This window comes from Girardinichthys multiradiatus, chromosome 6 (assembly GCF_021462225.1).
Source record: "Girardinichthys multiradiatus isolate DD_20200921_A chromosome 6, DD_fGirMul_XY1, whole genome shotgun sequence".
NCBI lineage: Eukaryota > Metazoa > Chordata > Actinopteri > Cyprinodontiformes > Goodeidae > Girardinichthys > Girardinichthys multiradiatus.
Genome location: NC_061799.1, coordinates 37946226 through 37970525, shown reverse-complemented (window position 1 = coordinate 37970525; position 24300 = coordinate 37946226). Strand labels below are relative to the sequence as shown.

The 24300-nt window shown below is 38.8% G+C and overlaps 1 protein-coding gene across 2 annotated transcripts in view; it reads left to right on the top strand.

Annotated features, from left to right (window-relative positions):
• Window positions 1–24300, top strand: part of kirrel1b (kirre like nephrin family adhesion molecule 1b) — a 124255-nt gene that overhangs the window by 74156 nt on the left and 25799 nt on the right. For both annotated transcript variants that reach the window (XM_047367574.1, XM_047367575.1), the window contains exons 2-8: window positions 1100–1249; window positions 9570–9719; window positions 12970–13127; window positions 16918–17068; window positions 18656–18761; window positions 22820–22968; window positions 23819–23946. In XM_047367574.1, the coding sequence (XP_047223530.1) occupies window positions 1100–1249; window positions 9570–9719; window positions 12970–13127; window positions 16918–17068; window positions 18656–18761; window positions 22820–22968; window positions 23819–23946 (992 nt within the window). The remainder of the gene's footprint in view (window positions 1–1099; window positions 1250–9569; window positions 9720–12969; window positions 13128–16917; window positions 17069–18655; window positions 18762–22819; window positions 22969–23818; window positions 23947–24300) is intronic.

Genomic DNA, 24300 nt, shown 5'->3' with positions numbered 1-24300 from the left:
CCATCTGAGTCAGTACTCTGCAGAGCCACTTTTACAGATCTAGAAACTGAATTTGATGCCCACCCTTCAATGCATAATGAGTCAAGATCAGTCAGGTTGGATGGAGAGCGTCAATGAAGATCAAATTTCACTTGCCACAGATTCTCGACTGGATTTACAGTAGATTTAGAGTTTGACTGGTCTATTCTAATACATTAATATGCTGTGATTCAAATCATCCCATTGTAGCTCACGCTCTACATTTAGGGTTGTTATCCTACTGAAAGATAAACGTCCACAGTAGTCTCAAATGTTTTGCAACCAGTATCATTTCTCCTTGCCAGGTCTGTGAGTTTAGATGGATGGTCATATATCTTACTAGCTTTGTAGTTCTGCTGTATTCTAATGGATTTAAAATGCTCAGAGAGATGTTCAGAGCTTGGGATATTTTTTTTTGTATCTAATCCTGCTGTAAACTTCTCCAAAACTCCCTGAACTGTTGCGTGTTGTCTCTTTAGTTTATATCATACCTTTTGTGCATCAATGTTTTCAGCAAAACAAAAACCTCTAAGGACTTCACAGAACAGTTGGATGCAATTGCACACACAACGTGGACTCTATTGGCAGTTGGATTTTATTTGCCAGCATCAGGTTAGCGGGGTTAGAACACAAATGCATGTGACACTTTTAAGATTTTTGCTTCTAAACAAATTTAAAAACAGTTGTGATTTTCTTTCCACTTCTAAAACGTGCTAGTTTTTGTTTGTCTATTGTATAATATCCCAATAAAGTACACTAAGGTTTATGGTTTTAACATTACAACATGTAAGTATGAATACTTCTGCAAGACAGTGTATGCAGGCACTTCACTCAGACGGGGTTTATGTTGAAGAACCCCCATGATAAAAACACATACTAAAAATAAACTATAAACATACCATATACTCAATAAAAGCACACAACAAATTTCCCCAGCAGCCATTATATGGACAGACATGAGTCAATAAGATCAGAGAGGTCGTGTGTAACTCAATACAGCATAATAAAGGATGGCAGCTCATGGCCAAGAGGCAATGAACAGACCCTAAAATTGATTTCCCTCTTTTTCCTTCTGTTGCAGTGTGCTGTGTGCGATTCTCCCAGGAGCCGGCTGACCAGTCTGTGGTTCTGGGGGAACGGGTGGTGCTGTCCTGCGTGGTCTTCAACTACACGGGCATCGTACAGTGGACTAAGGACGGCTTGGCCTTGGGCGTCGGAGAAGGTCTTCGAGGTAAAGAGAGGGGGAATAAATGCTGTAATGGCAGAAGGAAAGAAAGTACAGCTTTATGCAGGTGCAAAGATCAAAGGGAGTAAAGAGGAGAATTAACTTAGATATGGTTTCAGTTCAGTTTTGACCAAAAGAAACTTGGCAAAAAGGTGTAAGGGTTGAAAAGTTTAGTTTTTAAGGAAATGATCTGTGTACCATGCAGAATGGAGTTAAATGCCCATAATTCCGTGGGTGACAATCAGGGCAAAAATGAGTCCGGTGTATCATGGTAAATTAGAGAAAATCCCTCACCCTGCTCACAAAAGCAAACATACATTTGCATTTACATTTACATTTTAAGCCGACATGCACACCCAGACCCAGCTTATTGAGAGCGAAACAGAGAAATACCTTTCAGTTCAGAGAAGGGAGCGCATCACATGAAACTAAAAGCAATAGGAGTCATGGAGTCAAACCACTTCCACATGGAGAAGCAATTATTTCTAGTAATCAAAGGAATAAAAGATGCAAAATTAATGAATTAGAGGCCTGAAGAAAAATAAAAGAATTTATTTGTACAAACAAGAGTTTGACCACTATGGTTTACTAAACACTAATATACATACAGTACGGGTCAAACGTTTTAGAACACTTTTCTTACTTAATGGGTCTCTTTATTTTCATGACTGTTTACATTGTAGATTCTCACCAAAGGCAACAAAACTATGAATGAACACACATAGAATTATGTAGTAAACAAAAAGTGTTAAATAACTTTCAACATTCTTATATTTTAGATTTTTACAAAATCCGTCCTTTGCTTTGATGACTTCTTTGATCTCTTGGCGTTCTCTCCATGAGCTTCATGAGCTGGTCACCTGAAACAGTTTTCCAAAGAGTCTTGAAAGACGTTCCCAGACGTTCATTGAGAGACAGCCAAAGGTTAATATTTCAGTCATTACAGCAAACGGCGGCTACTTTAAACATTCTAAAATATAACATATATAAAGTTATTTTACAATAAAATTTTTGGTTTGCTACATAATTGCATATGTGTTTATTCACTGTTTTGATGCCTTCATTGAGAATACGTACAATGTAAACAGTCATAAACCTAAAGAAACCCATTAAATGAGAAAGGCATTCTAAAACTTTTAACAAGCAGTTTATACTCAGCTACAGTTAGAGCTGCCTATGCGTAGGTAGTTTTATCCCAGATGTATCAAAATGTTCAGAGGACAAATGAAAATTAGTTCAAAAAGATCCTAGGATCTCAAAACAACAATGGCTTATCTGTATGCATATTTAACAGATTAGCGCAATATGATATCAGATATCATGTATTTCAGTGATCCCACCAAAGACTGTCTAGGAGGGGCTACTCAGACAATCTTATATGCAAAATAATTTTTACAAATGTAAATTCAAGATAGAAGACATATTGCAACATATTAAGAAGCATAAAGTTGTCTCTTTTTTACCTACACAGGTTTCATGATAAAGAAAAATATAAAGATTTTAACAACTTTTAGGGGAAAATAAGAAATCTGAATTTTTTATTTGTTTTTACAAATAGAACCAAGATTTCACAAATTGTCTAATTGTTGGTTTGACTTGAACATGTATTCCAGGTTTTATGCAGGTTACAATTTTGGCAATACCAAAACAAAACTCTGTTTAGTGTAAAAATATTCATTCAGGTTCATTTTCAACTGGAGATTTGAAAAAAAATTGCATCCAAGACCATCCAAAAAACAATGGTTTAGTGCCAATAAAAAGGTACAAAGTAGATGCCAACTATAGCACCGTTAGCTGCTAACGGTTAGCCATTTGTGACAACTCGATAATGCAATAAATCACTCCTTTCTTGTCTATCACTTTGTTACACTTTCGTCTACCTGGTGCCAGAAATGCTACCAAACAAATGATTGGGACTTCTTCGGAGCCTATGTAACAGTGTCTCTGGCCAGCCCGTCTTTACTAATCTATTATGTCAAGACAACAGGACAGCTGAAGAGTTAGTTCCATGCTTACTACATAATAAGTGTGTCAAACATAGAAACAATGGGGTGTCAAACTTATTTGATTTATTCTTATCTGTCAGCAACAAGTTACATTGTTGCTGACAGCAACAAGATGACTATTGATGAGGCAGACTTCACTTTGACGAGAAACATGGAACTATAAACGGCTGTGCAAAGTTTTAGGCAGGTTTTAAAAATATGAATAATAACTGTTTTTAACAATTTACATAATGCAACAAGAGCAATTTTAATACATTTTCAAATTATACAAATATTTGGTGTTTGTACCTTTTTGTCTTCAATTATCATCAATTCTTATAGGTACACTTACAAAAGTGCAGGATTCTAGTCAGGTGTCTTATAACCAATTTTACCAAGCAGGTGCTAATGATCACAGATTTCATAAATAGGTTTATTACCGTTGTTGTTTGGGTGAGAAAATACCAATTTCTATTACTAAGATGAGGTTGTGGAAGAGAGTTTAATGTCACCGGTCATACATCATAGCAAGACTAAGCACAACAGTAAAAAACAAGATCTCTAACACAAAAGATTTTAAAGCACGATCACCTTTCCAGATGTGCTTTTTGAACTCTTTTCAAGAAGCACAAAGAAATGGTGCATTGCTGAGGGCTGTAAATGCAATGGTCATCCAAGGAAAGTTAGTGCAGCAGATGAAAATACATCAAACCTATTTCCTTTCAGAATCAGAAGATGCCCAAAATGGCCTTTAGCAAAGGTCTCAGAAACCAATGGGACCCATCTATTGTTTGAAGACATCTGTCAAAAAGTGGTCTTCATGAAAGAGTTGCAGCCAAAAAGCCATACCGGTGTCATGGAAGGAAGGCCAAGTGACTTAATTATGTACAAGACAAAAGGAACTGCAGTGCAGAAAATGTTAACTGGTGCTCTGGACTGAGTCAAAATCTGAAATATTCAAATGGAGCTGAAATTGGTTTGTCCACCAATTCCAGAAGAGCAGTGCCATAATTTGTGTTTTCTGGCAACAGTAAGGCATGGTTGAGGTTCCTGGCAAGTTTGGTCAGAATTAATGCTGTTGTCCATGGTGAGAAATAAAGCCATGCTCATCATCATGCAATTCCATCAGGGAGGTCCCTGAATGTAGTCTGTAAGACAATGACCCCAAATATAGAGCTGATTTCATGAAGAACTATCTCTAGTGCTATGCAGAACAAGGAATCCTATAAGAGATTATATAGTCCTCAAAGAGCCATTATCCCAATATCATTGAATCTGTCTGGGATTACATGAAGAGACAGACGAAATATAGGAATTCTACAGCCACAAAATGCCTGTGAGTAGTTCTCTAAAATGTCATCCTATTTTGAAATCAAGGTTGGCCACTGCTAACGTTGATTTTATTTACATTCCTCTTCTCTTCATCTTGTTTACTCATGTAAATTATTAACAATTCCATCTGGAAGACATCCTCTGATTACTGCCTTTCTTCACATGTGCCACAAGATCTTGTTACACCCTACTAAATATGTCAATTATCCACTTGTCACTGGATAGTGAGCCTTCTAAAGCTGCAAATAAACATTGGTGTCAGGAGAGCTGCAGTTTTTCAAATGTAACTTTCTGTTTAACTGTCAGGGAATTCAAGAAAGGAAAGAAAGTCTTGGCCCAAGGTCTATTCACCAAGGGAGATAAACTGTTGATTCAGATTGATATCTTTTGGCAGTAAAGAGAGCACACTGAGGAACTCCTGAATCCCACCAACACATCCTCTGACAGAAGAGGCAGAGCATCAGAGCAAGTTAAGAAGCTCCTTAGTGACAAGGTGCTGTGCCTGGATAACATTCTCCCAGAGTTGGTAAAGGCTCTGACACTGAAGTGTAGCTCTGGCTGACATAACTTTTCAAGTCACGTGGAGGTTAGGAAAGTGCCAAAAAAGGGCAGGCAGGAGTGAGAATGTTCTGTTATTTCAGAGTTGCCACACTTCTCAGTGTCCATAAGTAAGCTAAGGAACCTTTCTGAAAACGAGGTTCTTCCAAACTTACTTTTTAAATAACTTCTTCTATGTGGGTTATTCATTTTCTTCACCTGCCTTATTCTAGTTCATGACTCAAATTAATATTTATGAACTGCAGGACAAATATGTTTGGAAAAAGATGTGCAGGCACTCTGTACACATGTAGAACTCTTCACATGAAGATAATGATGATTACTTCTCGAGTATTTTTGCCCGAGAAGTAATCATCCCCCCATCCAGCTGGCTATGTACAGAATTAGAGCCGTCTGTAGTTTTATTATGTTAATGAATATTAATAATTTTAATTTTACAAATAGTGTGTTAATATGATCACCTTGTGAATTATTGTAATTGCTCTGTTTTCACAGTATTGTTAATTACTGCAGTGTAGTTTTGTAATTGTGGCCCAGATCTCTGCAGTCACTTAAATAATGTAAGACTACTGAACAGTAGAGAAATGTCCTAGTTGACAATAAAACATGACATCAGCATGCCTTATTAAAAGTACCATTTAATTCAAATCAAAATTCACCCAGTCTAAGCCAGCTATATTCCTATGTTGCTTAATTCTTTGTACGTACTAGGGTATGTGTACTGTGATTATAATGATCATTTAAACACTGGTGCATTGATTTTATGTATGAGACAAACAGATCCAGTTTATGTAATGTAATATACTCAATTCAATCCAACTGCATAGAAAGATTACATTTAAATTGCATAAATTCCTATTTGATCATAGTTAAAATTCAGATTATTATAGCATTTGTTAAAGAAAATTCTAACTTAAGCACTGCAGCTGATTGCATTCAGTCACTGACTTTACATTAATGTGGGCAAATTAGCTGTTGTTTGTTAGACATGCCCCTTAAAGGGTAAAACATCCAAGAGAATAAAAAACTGAAGTTCTGTGCAGTTTTGTGATGGAACAGCTCTTCATTAATTGAGCTAGAAAATAGTTTAAGAAAAAGAAAATGCTGTCAACTCTGTGACCTTTTTTGGGGAAAATGGTGATGAAATGGTTCTAAAACTCACTACATCCAGCACCAAAGTCACTTTGTGTTACTTTATTTGTAGTGTAGTTTAATGTAGGCAAGGCAAGGCAATTTTTTTGTATAGCAAATTTCAGCAACAAGACAAAGTACTTTACATGATGAAACAAATACATTGCAGTGACAAAAAACATGCAAAAGCACATTGCAGTGATGTGATAAAGGAATGTAAAGAAAAGATGTAACACAGATTAAAACAATGTTGTTTCAGTTAATAGTTTCTCTGTCTCTTTTATCGCTTCCTCAGACTTCTTTAATGCTGTGGTGCTAAATAAGCCCCCAGCAGGAAAATCTAAAGTTTCAACCCATTCATTAAAACGCTCGATGCTTTTAGGCCCATATTTTCTTAACATAAAATCAAACATTTCTCCCTGTGGAGGAGGCAACGCCTTAAAACCCTTATGACCCCATTATGTGTCTCGATAATGGGGGAATATTCCTTTTGGTGTATTTTTCATAAAGTGTGATTTTTGGAGTAGGCCCAATGTGCAGATGGGAATGTAGGATCAGCGGGGTGAAGGTTTATTTTTTAATAATAAGCAAATACACAGAAGAAGAAGAACAAACAAGCAGAACATGGGAACACAAAGAAAACAGCCACATGGAAGATAACATGGTACATTAAAGTCTAAATGAAAGTCATTAATTGAATGAAGGTGTGTCAATCAGGGGATATGTGGAGCAACTGAGGCAGAAGGTAAGCAGTGAGACTGAAGAAGGGAGACTAAAACAGAGAAGCTGAACACTTAACAGAGGAGAAAGAAAAATACTAATGTAAGGGCAACAGAACACAGAATAAACTAAATGCCAAAAAATGATCTAATAGGGCAATAACTAACTGACAATTAATGAATAAAAAGAAATGAATTAAATACAGCTGTTTATATTAAACGTATACTAATACTATCGGTACTTTGATATCTAAGCAGCTTTTGGCTGTAAGATTATTTGTTTGGATTGGTTACAGCTATATTTTGCACCGTATTCTACTATTACCAACCCAGAACGCAAAAGCAAACCTGCAGCCTCAGAGTTAAGGTGGGAGGTATTTTACCTATTATAAAGCCAACACACATCCACTTATACCAGCTCGGCATACACAGCATCACACTGTGGTAATTTAACATGTGGCAAGGATCTTGTGTTCAGCTCAATTTACCCCACAGGTTCAGTAAAGGTCAGCAGATATTTTTCTCTTACTGCACCTTAATCATCATTTTCTAACTTCCCCGATTCCCTGTCTTGCTTTTTTTCTCACCCTCTCCTTCCTCTTTGCTCTCTCTTCCTCCCATCATTTTCTCCTCCTGCTCTTTATTGGTCATCAATGCTCCCTTTGTCCTTGTAACCCTTCACAACACACTTAATAAACACATTGTCCTCTTTGTCTGCTCTTTCTTTGCTTTTCAGCCATCCATCACTGCCTCCTGTCTATTTTTTAGACTCAGCTGTCTGTACTGCCATTCTTCCCTTCATCCCTAACTTATCTTCTTCTTCAGGTTGTCCTGTTTATGTTATGCTCTTGACTGACATGTCAAGTGTTTTGGAAGTCTGTAATTCATTTAAGTCTGCAATCTATTTAATATGATCCAATGAAGGGTGCAGTAGTGGGATATACATTAAATTAAATAGATTTTTTGAATATGTGACCTGCATGACTAAACATGGCTGTTTTGGACAGTGTAGGCATACAGAGTGTGCTGCAAACTCTAACCTGCATCTCACCCACGCACGTGCCTCCATTTACCAAAACACTTCAACAGCACTTAGTTGTGGAGACAAATATGAAATGGATTCAGTTGAAAGGGATTTATGTGTAATCAATGCAAAGGTGCATATTTAGACTCCGTGAATAGCTAAAAAACACACTCATCCATTACCTGCAGGCATCAGTGGTAGCAGTTTATTATTCTTCCTCCTGCTTCTTCTCCTTCTCCCCGGGGTGCTTTCACCTCTGTGGTTGCTATGCTGCAAGGTGCTGGAGTGGGTGATGTAATCTCCACTAATACTTTTGCCATACCCCCAGCTCACCCTCCCAACCCACCACCCTTCTTGTTTCTCGCTCTGCACCCCAACTGCCTCCCTCCCTCCTGAATCCATGATGTCATGTGAGGATCGGGCACACAGGATCAATGAGTGCCCCCTAGTGGGACGTCACGCTCAATTATGTCTTTGTGTGAGAGGGGATGGTTCAAACACAGAGGAGGGGTGTGGGGATGCTGCTGTAATTGGAACAGCGATGTCTGTAGGGATTGATTTGGCATGTTTTGTACCTGCGTCTTTGTTTGATCCGTGTTTCTGCAGATGTTTATCCATATATTACTGAATGCGTGTGTTATCACCACCTTATGTGATGTTTGTGCGAAGGAGGCACAATCCTTGCTGTTAAAGCTAAAGGAGTCTTTAAAATATCTGAAGTAACACTCAGTGTTCCCTGTGTAGTTTGTTTACAAGCTCTGACATTTCCACATAAGCGTGTTCCCATTTTCTGTTTGCCACTTCTGATTCATATAAAGGGATTTTGATTCAGCATTTATCTTTTTTAGAAGAGCTTGTACCTTTGCCTCGTGCTATAAACAACGCAGGTTTCATTCTTTTGCCACATTTCAAAGAAAATAAAGGGAAGAATAAAGTCAAGGATGATCATGGCCTTTCTATCCTTAAAAAATAAGAAAATGTGAAGGAGTCATTAATGATTAAGAATGTTAATTACAGTTATTACTAGTAACATAACTACCACTATAATTACCTTTTGCTTTACAAAATAAAGAAATATAATTATACAAATTGTAAACAGCTATGGTTATTACTCTAAACATTCTGGCACTCTTTGGCTCATAGATAAAGAGTATCTCATTAACCTTTTCACAAAATAGTTGTGTCATAAACCCGCAAAGATGACCCACACCTCTCTAAACTAATTACAAATGAAGCTAACAATAATTATGATGGTCTACTCATTAGAGGGAATACAGTTTTGTTTATGCAATGTCCATCATTTTTTTATTTTTGGCTATTCTCCAACTCCTAGGAAATTAAATTTGTTGATTTCAGTGTTGTTTAGCATATTAATAAAAGTAATACATTTTATTTATAGGCACCTTTCTTGACTCTCAAGGTTACCTTGGATTATCAAATATAAAAACAGAAATTGTGGATAAGGCAAGACTAAAGGTTTAGCAACTAAAACAACCACAATGAGGTTGATTTGTTTATATATATATATATATATATATTGCTGTTTCTTGATTGCATCTGCTGTGTTTCTCTTGCAGCCTGGCCCAGGTATCGAGTGCTGCGGGCGCTGGACACCGGTCAGTACAATTTGGAGATCTCACACGCGGAGCTCTCGGATGACTCGCTATACGAGTGTCAGGCCACAGAGGCCGCCCTGCGGTCCAGGAGAGCAAAGCTTAACGTACTTAGTAAGTAAACTGTGAATTTTCTCAGATATTCGTTGTTTACTTTTTCTTAGCTTTTTCAATCATCACTTTATTTCTAAAGAAACCTGAAATGCATCAGATCAAGAAATGTGAAGCTGGTATTCATTTTACAGACAAAAATGCTAATGTAGGAGAAATAACTTTATTTGAGTTTGTAATCCACCCTTTTTTCTGAGGGGAAGAGCATTAGTAGGAAAAAGCAGTAGTGTTTGCCTTCTGCTGGTCAGCTCCCAGCTGTGCCTGGTTAACAGCTCTACTTCCCATCCTCAGTCAGACAGCTCAGTCAGTCGACTTCTTCCTCAGCATATGTAGCTTCTCCTAAAATAACAAGCAGTCTGTTATCTTCCTTACATCACCACAAGTTATTCTTATCTCTCCCCCAAAAATCCTACATCGGAGCACATGGATCCAAAAATCAAGATATTTTCCTGAAGCAAGAGAAGACACTGCAGATGTGTGCACAGCAATGAATATACAGAGAATAACCATGTTCCACAAAGTCCTACATGTCAAAGCTTGGTAGGACCATCATTCTTGCAGGGAATTTTAAATAGATAATGTACCATCCTGATATAATATTAGACATAGAAGAGAAGAAACACTCTTGAGACATGTGGTCTTGTAAAAAATAGTGGTCTATTAGTAAGATGCCAAGTCAAGTTGTGAATCACTGGAATGTACTGTGTAATTAATGAGTCACTGCAACCCATGTCCTGGTAAAAGATGACATCCTGCCCTGTAACTTTTACCCTAAGGGTTCTTTCACCACACAGTCAGTCATCAAAAATGTCTGAGTGGTGTTAATGAATGACTTTCTTACTGGTCTCAGTAAGAAGAATCATTTTATTGGTATCAGCTCTTACAGTAGGATAAAGAAGCGTGAAAGGAAGAAATTATGTATTAGACCAATGTGACAATGACCATTAATTGTTTGGTCCTCATATCTTGAAAGACTAACTAAATATTTTTAATATATCTTTTCTTGGGACAACAAAAAAGATATGACATCTAAATACAATAAAAGTAGTCAGTGTACAACTTGTAAAACAGTATACATTTGATGTCCCCACAAGACAACTCAATACACAGCAATTAATGTCTAAACTACTGGCAACAAAGCTAAGTACACCCCTAGGTGAAAAGGCTTAAACAGGGCCCACAGCGCCTATATTTTGTGTAGCCGCCATTATGTTCCAGGACTGCCTTAACTCTCCTGGGCATGGAGTTCACTAGAGCTTCACAGGTGGCCACTGGAATCCTCCTCTACTCCTCCTACACTATAGGCGACTGTGGCTCAGTAGGAAGAGTAGTTGTCTCGCAATCAGAAGGTTGTGGGTTTGATTCCAGCTTCCTCCTGCTATATGTCGATGTGTCCCTGGGCAAGGCACTTAACCTCAAGTTGCCTACCGATCTGCGTATCGGTGTATGAATGTGTGAGCGTTAGTGAGTGCGATTGGGTGAATGTGGCTCTAGTGTAAAGCACTTTGAGCAGTCTGTATGACTGGAAAAGCGCTATATAAGTTCAGTCCATTTAACTTGTGGACATTAGTGATCTAACTCTCCTCCAGCTTCTGTTTGAAGATGCCCCACAATATGTGGCCAGTCCAGCACCTTTACCCTTTAGTTTCTTTTTCAAGGCAATGGTCATCTCGGAGGTGTGTACACACTACATGTTGGTTTTCATGGTTCCCTCAATGAACTGTAGCTCCCCACAGCTGGCAGCACTCACACAGCCCCAAACCATGACACTCCCACCACCATGTTTGACTGTAAGTACAACACACTTGTCTTTGTACCACCAACTTGGCCACCACACAGGCTCGACATCATCTGAACCAAATATGTTTATCATCAGACCACAGGACATGGTTCCAATAATCCACGTCTTTGGTCTGCTTGTCTTCAGCAAACTGTTTGTGGGCTTTCTTGTGCATTATCTTTAGAAGAGGCACAAGACAGCCATGCAGACCAGTTTGATGCAATGTGCAGCATATGGTATGAGCACTGACTGGCTGATCCCCCAACTCATTCAACCTCTGCAGCAATGCTGGCAGCACTAATGTGTCTATTTTCAAAAGACATTAAACTTCTTTGGTCTACCATGGCGAGGCCTGTTCTGAGTGAAACCTGTCCTGTTAAACTGTTGTATGGTCTTGGCCACCATACTGCAGCTCAATTTCAGGATGTTGGCAATCATCTTATAGCCTAGGCCATCTTTATGTGGAGCGGCAATTCTTTTTTCAGATGCTCAGAGAGTTCTTTGCCATGTTGTGCCAGTTTGAACTTCCAGTAACCAGTATGAGAGAGTGTGAGAGCAATAACACTAAAATGTAACACACCTGTTCCCCATTCACACCTGAAACGTTGTAACACTAACAAATGGCTAATTGGGCACAATTTGGACATTTTCACATAGGGCTGTACTCATTTTGTTTACAGCGGTTTAGACATTAATGACTATATGTTAAATTATCTTTAGAGGACGGCAAAACATGTACTATTGTACAAGCTGTACACTGACTACACATTAAGACAAATCCAACCTACAGAGAAAGCTACAGCAATGAACTGGCAAAAGGGTTCTGCCTCTGTTTTTTTCAGTTTATAGTGTAATGTGTAGTTTCCTGCTCTATTTTGTCCTTTAAAAGTGTAGAAACTTGTACATTCTACAATGTACTTGTACAAGTACAAGTGGAGTTTGTTTACGTGTATAACTCCAGCCTTTTTACAAATAGGCACCATCAACCTTAGAAGATGAGCCCTCAGAAGTTATGTAGTTATCAATGATACTTTGGGTCATAAAAGTTTTGAGTCTAGCTAACAAGCATGTCATTATAAATAGACATAAAAGATCTCAATATTCTTATGAATATATTTGTATAAAGATAAAAAAATGTCCAAAAATATGTGTGGAGTTTATGCCCAGTGCCCCCAGAATATATTGAGATATTAAATCAGCAGGAAGGTTAAAAGTCGGAAAGTTAGACTCTCCTAAGGAATATGCTCAAGAACCCTTTTGGACTTTGCAGTAGGTGACATTGCACTTTGCCTTTGATTGGTGAGAAAACATCCACTTCTAAAGTGTGAACTTTTTTTAATGAAACTTTTAAGAACCAATTTTCCCTTGACCTATGGTAAAAACTGGAGAGTGTGTGCACAAATGTGGCTGTTCTTTAAACCTGAGTGCCCTTGCGTTAAGTCAAGAGTATGGATTTGTGTGTCTGTCCTGTAGTCCCCCCTGAGGATCCGGTGGTGGAGGGCACGCCGGAGCTGCTGCTGATGGCTGGTACTGGATTCAACCTGACCTGCGTAACCCGCGGGGCCAAGCCCGCAGCTCACATCCAGTGGACCAAGAACGGCTTCCCTGTGGAGGGAGCGCACCACTCTACGGTGACTCACACACACACACATCCTTGATACATAAACATATTAGCACCTACATTTGCACAGGGGAAAAAGCCAGAAAACCGAGAGGAGTTTATTGCACTAAAAATATCTGCACAATGTTTTCAAATGGCTTTGAGAAAGACATTTTAACACAAAACTCATTCCTCACAATCTGCTCAACAATAAAATTCAGATGCAACGTCTTTGGAGATAGAGAACTTGTTTCCCAAGATGTGTTCTGAAATCTCCTAAATGCAAATCAGTGACAATACACAGAATATGTTTGTGCCTTTAAACCAGACATGTAAAAGTTGAAATGCCATGTTTACATGTTTATTGAAATGATTATCGTATGTTTTGTAGCTGCAATGCATGACATAAAATGTATGCAAAATACATGATTTACAATTAAAAACAATGAAATGAGAGCATGCATCTTGAATATTTATTATGAAACATATGATGAATAAATAAGTAATTTAGTGATGGATACCTTTTATTTTATAAATGATATTAAAAGCAATATGTAGACAAAGATTAGTAATAATAATAAGAATTTACAATTGTCAATCAGTATTCTTGTAGCTCCTTCCCTTATTTCATCAACACTATTGTGAAACATGACTGAAAAAACCTTCTCATACAGTGCCTCACATTCATCCACTGTAAGGAAACTTTTGACTCCATCCATCCATGCATCCATCCATCGGCAAATCCATCCATGGATCCATCCATGGATCCATCCATCCATCCATCCATCCATCCATCCATCCATCCATCCATCCATCCATCCATCCATCCATCCATCCATCCATCGGCAAATCCATCCATGGATCCATCCATCCATCCATCCATCCATCCATCCATGCATCCATCCATCGGCAAATCCATCTATGGATCCATCCATGGATCCATCCATGGATCCATCCATCCATCCATCCATCCATCCATCCATCCATCCATCCATGCATCCATCCATCGGCAAATCCATCCATGGATCCATCCATCCATCCATCCATCGTCTATACTCACCTAACCTTGCAGAATGCTTGTCTTCACACTCATTTTAGTGTCAAGAATGACCCTGCTGTGCTCTTAAATTTGGGTTCTTCCAGGCTATCCAATCACAATTCTGTTGGTACAATTATTACATCTAAAGAAGGATGTTTTCTAACAATCAGTGAAACTACTACTTAGTGCCCTCACCATCAGATTCAGCTCCTCTAAGGAGAAAATACCTTCAGTAATTTCCTTAGTTTATCAGCTGAATAAAATGTGCAACGTCTGCAAACCTAGAGATTCCCATTTTGCAAAATAATTTTATTCTGGAACAGTGCTGGGTGTACATGTTTCTGTGACTGCAGTCAGAAGGAATAATGCATACAAATTCAAAATCTATGTGTGTTTTGCTGATCCCTATCCACTTACTACACCAAGACTCCGAAGTCTTGTACAGTTTTTTAATGTTTCTCCCTCTTCATTGCTAAATATTGATTCAAGCTTTTCTTCAACAGCAAACAAACACAGTTTGCATTTAAAACACAACCTAAAACATCACAGGTCAAACAATGACATATGTAGAAAAATTCATGTGTGACCGTGTCTTTAAACAAACATTTTAAATCACTTAAATTATTTATGACTCTCTTTAATCATCTTGTACAAATTACAGCTACAAACCTTTTAGGGAATAATTTATAAATGAATTTAGTTATAACTTATCTAAATACATTTAATGAAAATATGTTTCATTTCATATTTTCTTTATAACTGATGTTATAGAACTAGTGATTCAATGTCAGAACATTTTTCTAAGAGATTTTGTATTTATTAAAGCCACTCAAAAAGGTTGAGCAATTAGAGTAATCATGAAATGAGAATCATATAATGAGCAACTCTGCAGCAGCCACTTAGTATTCATCTTAATGTCTCTGAAGTTACGTTGCTTTTTTTAAACTAACTGAAAACATTTTCAAGAGCATATGAATACATTTTTTCTGTCTCGGAAATAACATTTTATGTCTTAATCTCAAGCAGATATTTCATACCTATTGAAGGAGCTGTTTTATTAAAGGACTGGTTTGACAGACTAAAACATGGTATATCAGAAACTAAAACCCATTCATCCATCTATTGTCTATAGCTGCTTATCTGTGCAAGGTCACGGGGGGGCTGTTGCTTTTCTCTAGTGGTCATTGGGTGAGAGGCGGGATCCACCTTGGACAGGTCGCCAGTCCATCACAGGGCAACACAGAGACACACAGAACAAACAACCATGCACACATACACATTCACACCTAAGGGCAATTTAGAGAGACCAATTAACCTAACAGTGAAGAGCCGGAGCACCCATAGAAAACCCACGCATGCATGGAGAAAACATAAGAACTACATTTTCTGCCATTTTTGTTTTTTTGCCCAGCTTTAAACCAGAGGTTGTCTGCACTGTTTGTCTGTTTATTGTTAAATGCCAAAGGGGGTTTAAGAGCTCCTGTTGCCTCAGGCTGAGAACATGGCCGACATTTAGATACATAAACATGAAGTAAAAGTGTTCATGATATATGTGAATGAAAATAAATAATGAATATAAAATATCTGTTTATGGAAACTTTGAGCAATTTCTTTTCTTTAACAAGTTTGGACGACTTACCTACCCGGGGTTCGTTCATTGCTTGAAAAGGCTTAGATTTTAAATGTGTTTATTTCACTCTTGAGATATCTACATTAAAAAAGGATTTATTATCGGGACAATGATGAAAACAAAGTTCATGTTGTAGCTCATGTGAAAAAGCTTTAATTCATGTTTCGCATATTTTCAACTGTCCAATTACATTCATTTAAGGCTAAAAGTAAATATGTCCTCACAAAGCATTCTTTTACTGGAAATATCTGATTGAATTTTTCACCAATACCCAGATAACAGTGCTTTATAGTTTTGTTAATAAATAAACTGTTTGTTTAAATCTTTATAACCAAATCAGAGGCAATTTCTGGGGTTTGTATAAAGAGACATCTTCTGCTTTAACAAGTCACTGTGATGCACTTTGATACTGTGAGGTTGGAGAGCAAAAACATGCCAAACACTTGTTATTCTACACACTTGTAACTGGCTTGTAATGCAACGTGAAAGATGCAAAGATCCAAGGGGTGTTTTATTAACCCTGTAAAGCTCAGACTGCCATCCAAACACTCTTATAACCAACACAGGAGATGCTCAGGCTGAGACTTTGTGTAGAGTCATTTTTTGCTCTCTTTTCCCCTGTCAGACTCCACAGGATCCTGTTCTCTCTCCCACTCACATGAAATCGTGCCTGCAAGCCTCACGCTCACATATGCTCGCTCATGTTTTATTATGCACACAGAATCAGGATCAAACATTCACACACTCAAACACAGATGTTTTTACATCTCTCTCAGCCAGTTGTATCCCCCTTCTAGCACACATGTGGTCATGCATTTTTCATGCTGCTCCTGTGTTACAGTGTTACTGACCACTTACTTGACAGATTTAGAGCTGTATTTACAAAGATACTGCCTTGGTGTTTCGTGAAAATGGGGTTGGTATGGGGCGGAAGATAAGGTTTTTTTACTTACTTCCCCGAATTATGACAGATTATATATTTTCTCTGTATAAAAGTTTGATTTTTAATATTTGCATATTTACTTGCCTTAATTTGTAACTTTTCCTTTACTCCTCACCTTTTATCTCGTTTCCTCACTTTTTCTGTCAGTTTTTATCCCTCTTCCACACTGTTCCCAATTTTTACCTTTCTGACTGTTCTTTGTCAAACAGGAGGTGCTGCCAGACAGGAAGAGAGTGACGACCAGGAGCTATCTCCCCATCACTCCAGTTGACACTGACAGTGGCAGCAATTTCACTTGTGTGGCCAGCAATCCAGCAGTGCCAATGGGCAAACGAGCCACTGTCACTCTCAACGTCCACCGTACGTTACTGCTCTCCTCTGTGAGGAAGTAAAGGGTCAAAGGACATTGGAGGCGGGCAGCTAAGCAAGAAAAACAAAGCAAAATAGCTCTAATCATTTATTTTTAAGTCAATTATTGCCTCAAAGCTCTACTTTATTTCTTTTAAGCTAAATATTTTTCATGCTTTACATGATCCCAATTTGTATGTAGAATCTATCTTAACATAAAAAGGACCTTGAAAGAAGTTTGAGCACCACGCAGCTTTTCAAACTATAAAACCTTAATCTTTTTAATTCATTTGATAAAAATAACATAAAAAACTATGTTTTTTTTATATCATTCATTCAACCATTTGTGTAGTTTCCGTAAATTACAAAATCCACATGGGCACATTCATTGTAACCCCATGTAAAGCCTTAAAAAATGGTATTTTATTGCAGTAGCATAATCTTACACTGAACAAGTTATAAAAATGTAAAGTTTATTTTGAATATATTTACTTGGGTTATTGGGTTAATACTATAACCAATTTTATAAAGCATTTTTTGTATGTATAGTTTTTTTTAGAATTTTTTTAATTGAACAAAGTGTGGATGACTTGTTTAGTCTATTGTGTATGACTTTCTGGGGTATAAATGCTGTACGACATGACATAGAGACCCATCGTAGAGCCACAGGCCACTAGGCTGGATGAGAAGCATAGTTTATCTTGCCACTGAGCACAGTCAGCAAAAGGGTAAAGGAAGTAGAGAAAAACTCTTAAGCTCACTCTTGTTGAACTGCATCAAAAAGAGACATTTTCGGATTCACCAAGTTACAATAAAAACTGATCGATGCTTTCAACATGCCAACTGCTTGTTTGGTATTGATGCCAGAAAAACTGGCATTTTCTGCCCTACAACCGCCTACTTAATCAAGTGGTTTGGAAATTCCACTGGGACTTTAATAGGAACCTTGTGTTTTGGCTCTGGCATTTGACATTATTTTGTCTTTCAGCAAAATATAAATCTAAAAACGAATGGCCAAAATCCCACAGAAATAGTTCAGTACATACAAAACCTTATAACCTCTGCCATGAACATCTCGATCCCCAGACCTTAATCCTACACACAACATGTAGGGTTTGCTGAAAAGAAAAAGTGAAAGAGAGAACCAGGACTCTGTCTTACCTAGAGAGATTTTGGAAAGAGGAATAGTAAAAGATTCTTCTCTCTGTATCCTCCAACCTTGTGAAATATACCAAGAAAAAAATAAGTGAGGCCCTATTCATAAAACCATTTGTGTACTGTTGCAGCCCTAGAAATAATAGAGAAAGAACATTGAGGCTATCCTGGTTTCGGAAATAAAGAATAACCATACATTAAACAATTCAATAACTATCAAACACGTTATTTCCACAATTTGTTGTGCAACTGGATTCCAACGTGTTTTTAAAGAAATAGGTCATAAAGACAATGTCTCAAGAAAGAATTATATTATGTAAAACATGTTGACTTTTCTGAACTTTAGTTCAGGTTCTCATTGATTTATGCAAAAGAAATGAGAATCACTCTAGCAGTCAGTTTCTGCGTCCAACAAACACTGAATCTGTATGTCTCCCTGTGCAGACCCTCCCACGGTGACCTTGTCCATCGAACCTCGCTCTGTCCTGGAGGGAGAAAGAGTCACATTCACCTGCCAGGCCACTGCCAACCCGCCCATCATGGGCTACAGGTCTGATTGATGACAACTCTCATGTTTGCACAGATGGCTAAATGAAAACTCATGTGATTACCCAGAGGAAATACTGGAGCGAGACGATGTAACTGACCTGTTAAGCAAACCTCTTTTAAGAAAAAAGCTGTGCAACATTGATATGATGCAGTGAAGGTGACTTTGCATCAGTCACTGATTGAAGAAAGCCATTAATTTGGAAACAGAACATGTAACACCCAGCTTGAGCTTTTTGAGATTCTTAAACATACAGTACTGTAAAAAAGTCTTAGTATGAAAAGATTTCTTTTGTTTTTTGCTTTTGGAATCATGAAACAAGCTTTAATATTAGACAATGGTAACTTGAATAAATACTACATGGAGTTTTAAAATAATTTATTTATTTATTAAATGGAAAAGGCTAACCAAACCAACCAGGTCCTGTATGGAAAAGTAAATGTCCCCCTTAACCTAATAGCTGTGTGTGCCACCCAACAACTGCCATGAGGCGTATATGATAGCTGGCAGTGAGTCTTTTACATCCTTTGCAGGAAATTCGGCCCACTCTTTTTTGCACAATTGCTTTAATTCAGCCACGTTGAAGGGGACTTTTGAGTATGAACGGACTTTTCAAGGTCAAACATCTTAATTGGATTTGGGTCCAGAGTTTAACTAAGTCACTTCCAAACCTTCCTTTTGTTTTGGTTCTTTTGAACCAAGTGAGCTTGAGCTTCGTGTCATGAACATTTTCTTTCAAGATTTTTTGCTAGAAAGCAGAATTTGTGGTTCCCTCAATCACCACAAATTTTCCTGGTCCTGAAAACACAAAACAGGCCACACCATCAAACTACCAACCCCATATTTGACGGTTGGAATGATGTTTAAATTTCTGAATTGCTGCGTTGCTTTTATGCCAGATCTTTTTTTTTGCAAATTTGAGATGGGCATCTATGGTTTTCACTTTGAAATACCATGGGAGCGTTCCACAATCACCTTAACTGAGGCAATTAAGCCCTACAGTTGTTTAGATGTTGTTCTGTGTTCTTTTGTGACCTCCTGGAAGAGCCATCCTGCAGTTGTGGATAATGGCTCTTATTGTGATTAAATGGATTCTCAAAGCCTTCAGAATGGCTTTGTAACCATTTCCTGTCCAGTAGATCGAGATCTATTGGACAGGAAATGGTTTGGTTTTGTTTGGTTTGGAGGGGGTCTGGTTTGGGGACCAGTGGATTTCGTCTCTTCTTTTTGCAGATGAAGTGGTCCTACTGGCCCCCTCTAGCCAAGACCTACAGCATGCACTGGGGCAGTTCGCAGCCGAGTGTGAAGCGGCTGGGATGATCAGCTCTTCCAAGTCCGAGGCCATGGTTCTCGACCGGAAAACGGTGGCCTGTCCTCTTCAGGTTGGAGGGGAGTTCCTGCCTCAAGTGGAGAAGTTCAAGTATCTCGGGGTCTTGATCGGTGGATTCCTAATGGATCGGTGTGGCTGCCGCAGTAATGGGGAGCTGTGCCGGTCCGTTGTGGTGAAGAGAGAGCTGAGCTGAAAAGCGTAGCTCACGATTTACCGGTCGGTCTACATTCGTACGCTCACCTATGGCCATGGACTTTGGGTCATAACTGAAAGAACGAGATCCCGGAAACAAGCGGCTGAAATTAGCTTCCTCCGTAGGGTGGGCGGTCACTCGCTTAGAGATAGGGTGAGGAGCTCGGCCATCCAAGAGGGGCTCGGAGTAGAGCCGCTGCTCCTCCACATCGAGAAGACCCAGTTAAGGTGGCTCGGGTATCTATATATATATATATGTTCCAGACACATCCCACCGGGAGGAGGCTCAGGGGATGGCCCAGGACTTTTAGCCCACTTCATGTTGCCAGACAGGTTCAGTTTGATTCTACAGGTGAGCCGTCAGGTTGAGGTGTGGCAACAGAATTATTTTTCACATAGGGTCAGGTTGGTTTGGATAGCCTCTTCTCCTAGTATAATGCTCATTTGAAAACTGCATTGTTGAAATTACAAAGGTTGTCTGATACAGGAAAAATCTTTGAGAGGTAAATACTTTTTTACCACACTATATATGTTAAACTGATTTTACCAGCCTTTGAAAATAATTGCTAAATACAGAGGTTGGACAATGAAACTGAAACACCTGTCATTTTAGTGTGGGAGGTTTCATGGCTAAATTGGACCAGCCTGGTAGCCAGTCTTCATTGATTGCACATTGCACCAGTAAGAGCAGAGTGTTAAGGTTCAATTAGCAGGGTAAGAGCACAGTTGTGCTCAAAATATTGAAATGTACACAACATTATGGGTGACATACCAGAGTTCAAAAGAGGACAAATTGTTGGTGCACGTCTTGCTGGCGCATCTGTGACCAAGACAGCAAGTCTTTGTGATGTATCAAGAGCCACGGTATCCAGGGTAATGTCAGCATACCACCAAGAAGGACGAACCACATCCAACAGGATTAACTGTGGACGCAAGAGGAAGCTGTCTGAAAGGGATGTTCGGGTGCTAACCCGGATTGTATCCAAAAAACATAAAACCACGGCTGCCCAAATCATGGCAGAATAAATGTGCACCTCAACTCTCCTGTTTCCACCAGAACTGTCCGTCAGGAGCTCCACAGGGTCAATATACACGGCCGGGCTGCTATAGCCAAACCTTTGGTCACTCATGCCAATGCCAAACGTCGGTTTCAATGGTGCAAGGAGTGCAAATCTTGGGCTGTGGACAATGTGAAACATGTATTGTTCTCTAATGAGTCCACCTTTACTGTTTTCCCCACATCCGGGAGAGTTACGGTGTGGAGAAGCCCCAAAGCAGCGTACCACCCAGACTGTTGCATGCCCAGAGTGAAGCATGGGGGTGGATCAGTGATGGTTTGGGCTGCCATATCATGGCATTCCCTTGGCCCAATATTTGTGCTAGATGGGCTCGTCACTGCGAAGGACTACCGAACCATTCTTGAGGACCTTGTGCATCCAATGGTTCAAAACTTGTATCTTGAAGGCGGTGTCGCGTATCAAGATAACAATGCACCAATACACAGCAAGACTGGTGAAAGATTGGTTTGATGAACATGAAAGTGAAATTGAACATCTCCCATGGCCTGCACAGTCACCAGATCTAAATATTATTGAGCCACTTTGGGGTGTTTTGGAGGAGCGAGTCAGGAAACGTTTTCCTCCACCAATATCACGTAGTGACCTGGCCACTATCCTGCAAGAAGAATGGCTTAAAATCCCTCTGACCACTGTGCAGGACTTGTATATGTCATTCCCAAGAATAATTGACGCTGTATTGGCCGCAAAAGGAGGCCCTACACCATACTAATAAATTATTGTGGTCTAAAACCAGGTGTTTCAGTTTCATTGTCCAACCCCTGTATATCCTTTCCTGTACCAACCATCGTGGCTCAAAAGTCCTAATGAACTCATATCTGCTTTTGGCTCTAATTGTAGCTCAAGATGTTAGGAAGGTTTTGAAGTTGGTGGTAGTGCAGTGCAACATTAGCAGCTTGATCAGATGATCAATGCCAGTGGGTTTTCTTTCATCTGCTCCTGTCTGCAAATATTCACTCTGCAGAGCTGCGCCTGAATTGTAACTTCTGCTTAGTGAACAAAATTTGTGAAAGTATTAAACATTTTGTGTAGTCAAACAGAGTTTTATTGTAAGCAACATCTCTGTAAGTACTGAACATGCAAAAAAAAAAAGGCTCAGGTCTGAAACTCTATCAGTGAGGGTTCTGATGTGGGAGCACTGCCAGGTACTTATGCACAGAGCCTACTAAATGTGCATTAAAATGTCATTCTGTGGAGAATGTGCAATATGGTGATATGATTTTCAGCTAGATATTATAAAGTAACCATATGGATAACAGAAATTATCTTTATTTATTGCGGTTTCCCTTGAGCGCCTAAATCAAGTCATAATTTTTTTACATTCATGGATAACTCTAAAATCCCACATTTATATCCTTACACGAGCCAGTTTTTCTCCTGACATTTCCTGCAGACATGCCAACACAGCAGTGTTTTGAAGCAATGGGAAATATGTTAAAGGGTGTCGTGTTTTTCTCCATCAGGTGGGCTAAAGGTGGTGTGCTGCTGGAGGGGGCCAGGGAAAGTGTGTTTGTCACCACAGCAGATCATTCATTCTTCACCGAGCCCGTGTCGTGTCAGGTGTTCAACGCAGTGGGAAGCACTAACGTCAGCATCCTCGTGGACGTGCACTGTGAGTCAATTGTAAACACTCGTGTGCTGAGGAGGACAATAAAGCTGTTTCACTTACCAAAGCATGTAACATTTTAGTTCTTACTTTGATAAACATAACCTAATTGCAGACCAACCACATGACTTTTGTAGTCATCAACAAAGTTGTGGCATAATTCTGGCTGCATATATGATGTCTCAACGTTTTCACAAGGTTTCAGTAGGGTTAAGATTGTACCAGAAGCTTAACAGTAGCTACTTTATCCTTTCTAAATCCAGTTTTGATGTATTTAGGGCCATTGCTATGTAGGAACACTCAGTTATCTTCTAACTGTAGATTTAACATAAACTTAATCATTTTGTAGTTAGTCCTCTTCCCTAATTATTTTATCTACTTTGAACAATGCACCAGTACCTCTGTTAGCAAGGCCCTCATCATAATGCTGCTGCCACCTTGCTTGAGGGTTTGGTAAAGTGTTTTTAGCTTTGGAAGCCTATTTGTGGCAACTGTGGCCTGAGTGGTTGTCTTGCAATCTGAGGGTTGTGGGTTTGATTCCAGCTTCCTTCTACCCCATGTTGATGTGCCCCTGGGCAAGGCACTTGACCTCAAATTGGCTACCGATCTGCGTATTGGTGTATGAATTTATGCGCGTTAATGAGTGCGTCTAGGTGAATGTGGCGCTAGTGTAAAGCGCCTTGAGTGGTCAATATGACCGGAAAGGTGCTATATAAGTTCTGTCCATTTAACATTACCATTTACTTGGACTCTTACTTACATGAAAATAAATACCTGAAAAATTGTTCATGATCATTAAACTTGTTTTCCTTTTGAGAATTTACAACTTTTGTGTTATTTATGTCGTTTATTAAAGTTGGTCCAATTCTGGTGGTGGAGCCCAGACCAGTAACAGTGGACGTGGACTCAGATGTCACTTTGAACTGCAAGTGGTCTGGAAACCCCCCTCTTACCCTTACTTGGACTAAAAAGGGCTCCAACATGGTAAGATCACAGAATGAAAAAAAAAAGGAATCTTTTTGGTCTTGAATACTTTTATGCAGTGGAGGAAAAAAAAAAAATAGTTTTTTACCAAATTAATTGTGCCACAATTTTTGCTGCCACTTTCAATTCTTTTATAATAAGTTAAACTAAAATCTTTTGTTTAATCATACACATTTTTTTATTTTAATATGCGTATTAGGGAAACTTTTAATTAAAAATCCATAATTTCATGTTTTCTGCTTTAAAAATATCACATGAATCAAAAGCTTATTTCTGTCAGCAACTCTTCAAATTGGGAAATTTTAAAGAAGCAAGTAAACAAAGGCAGATGTATGTTGACCAGGAAGTGGCTAC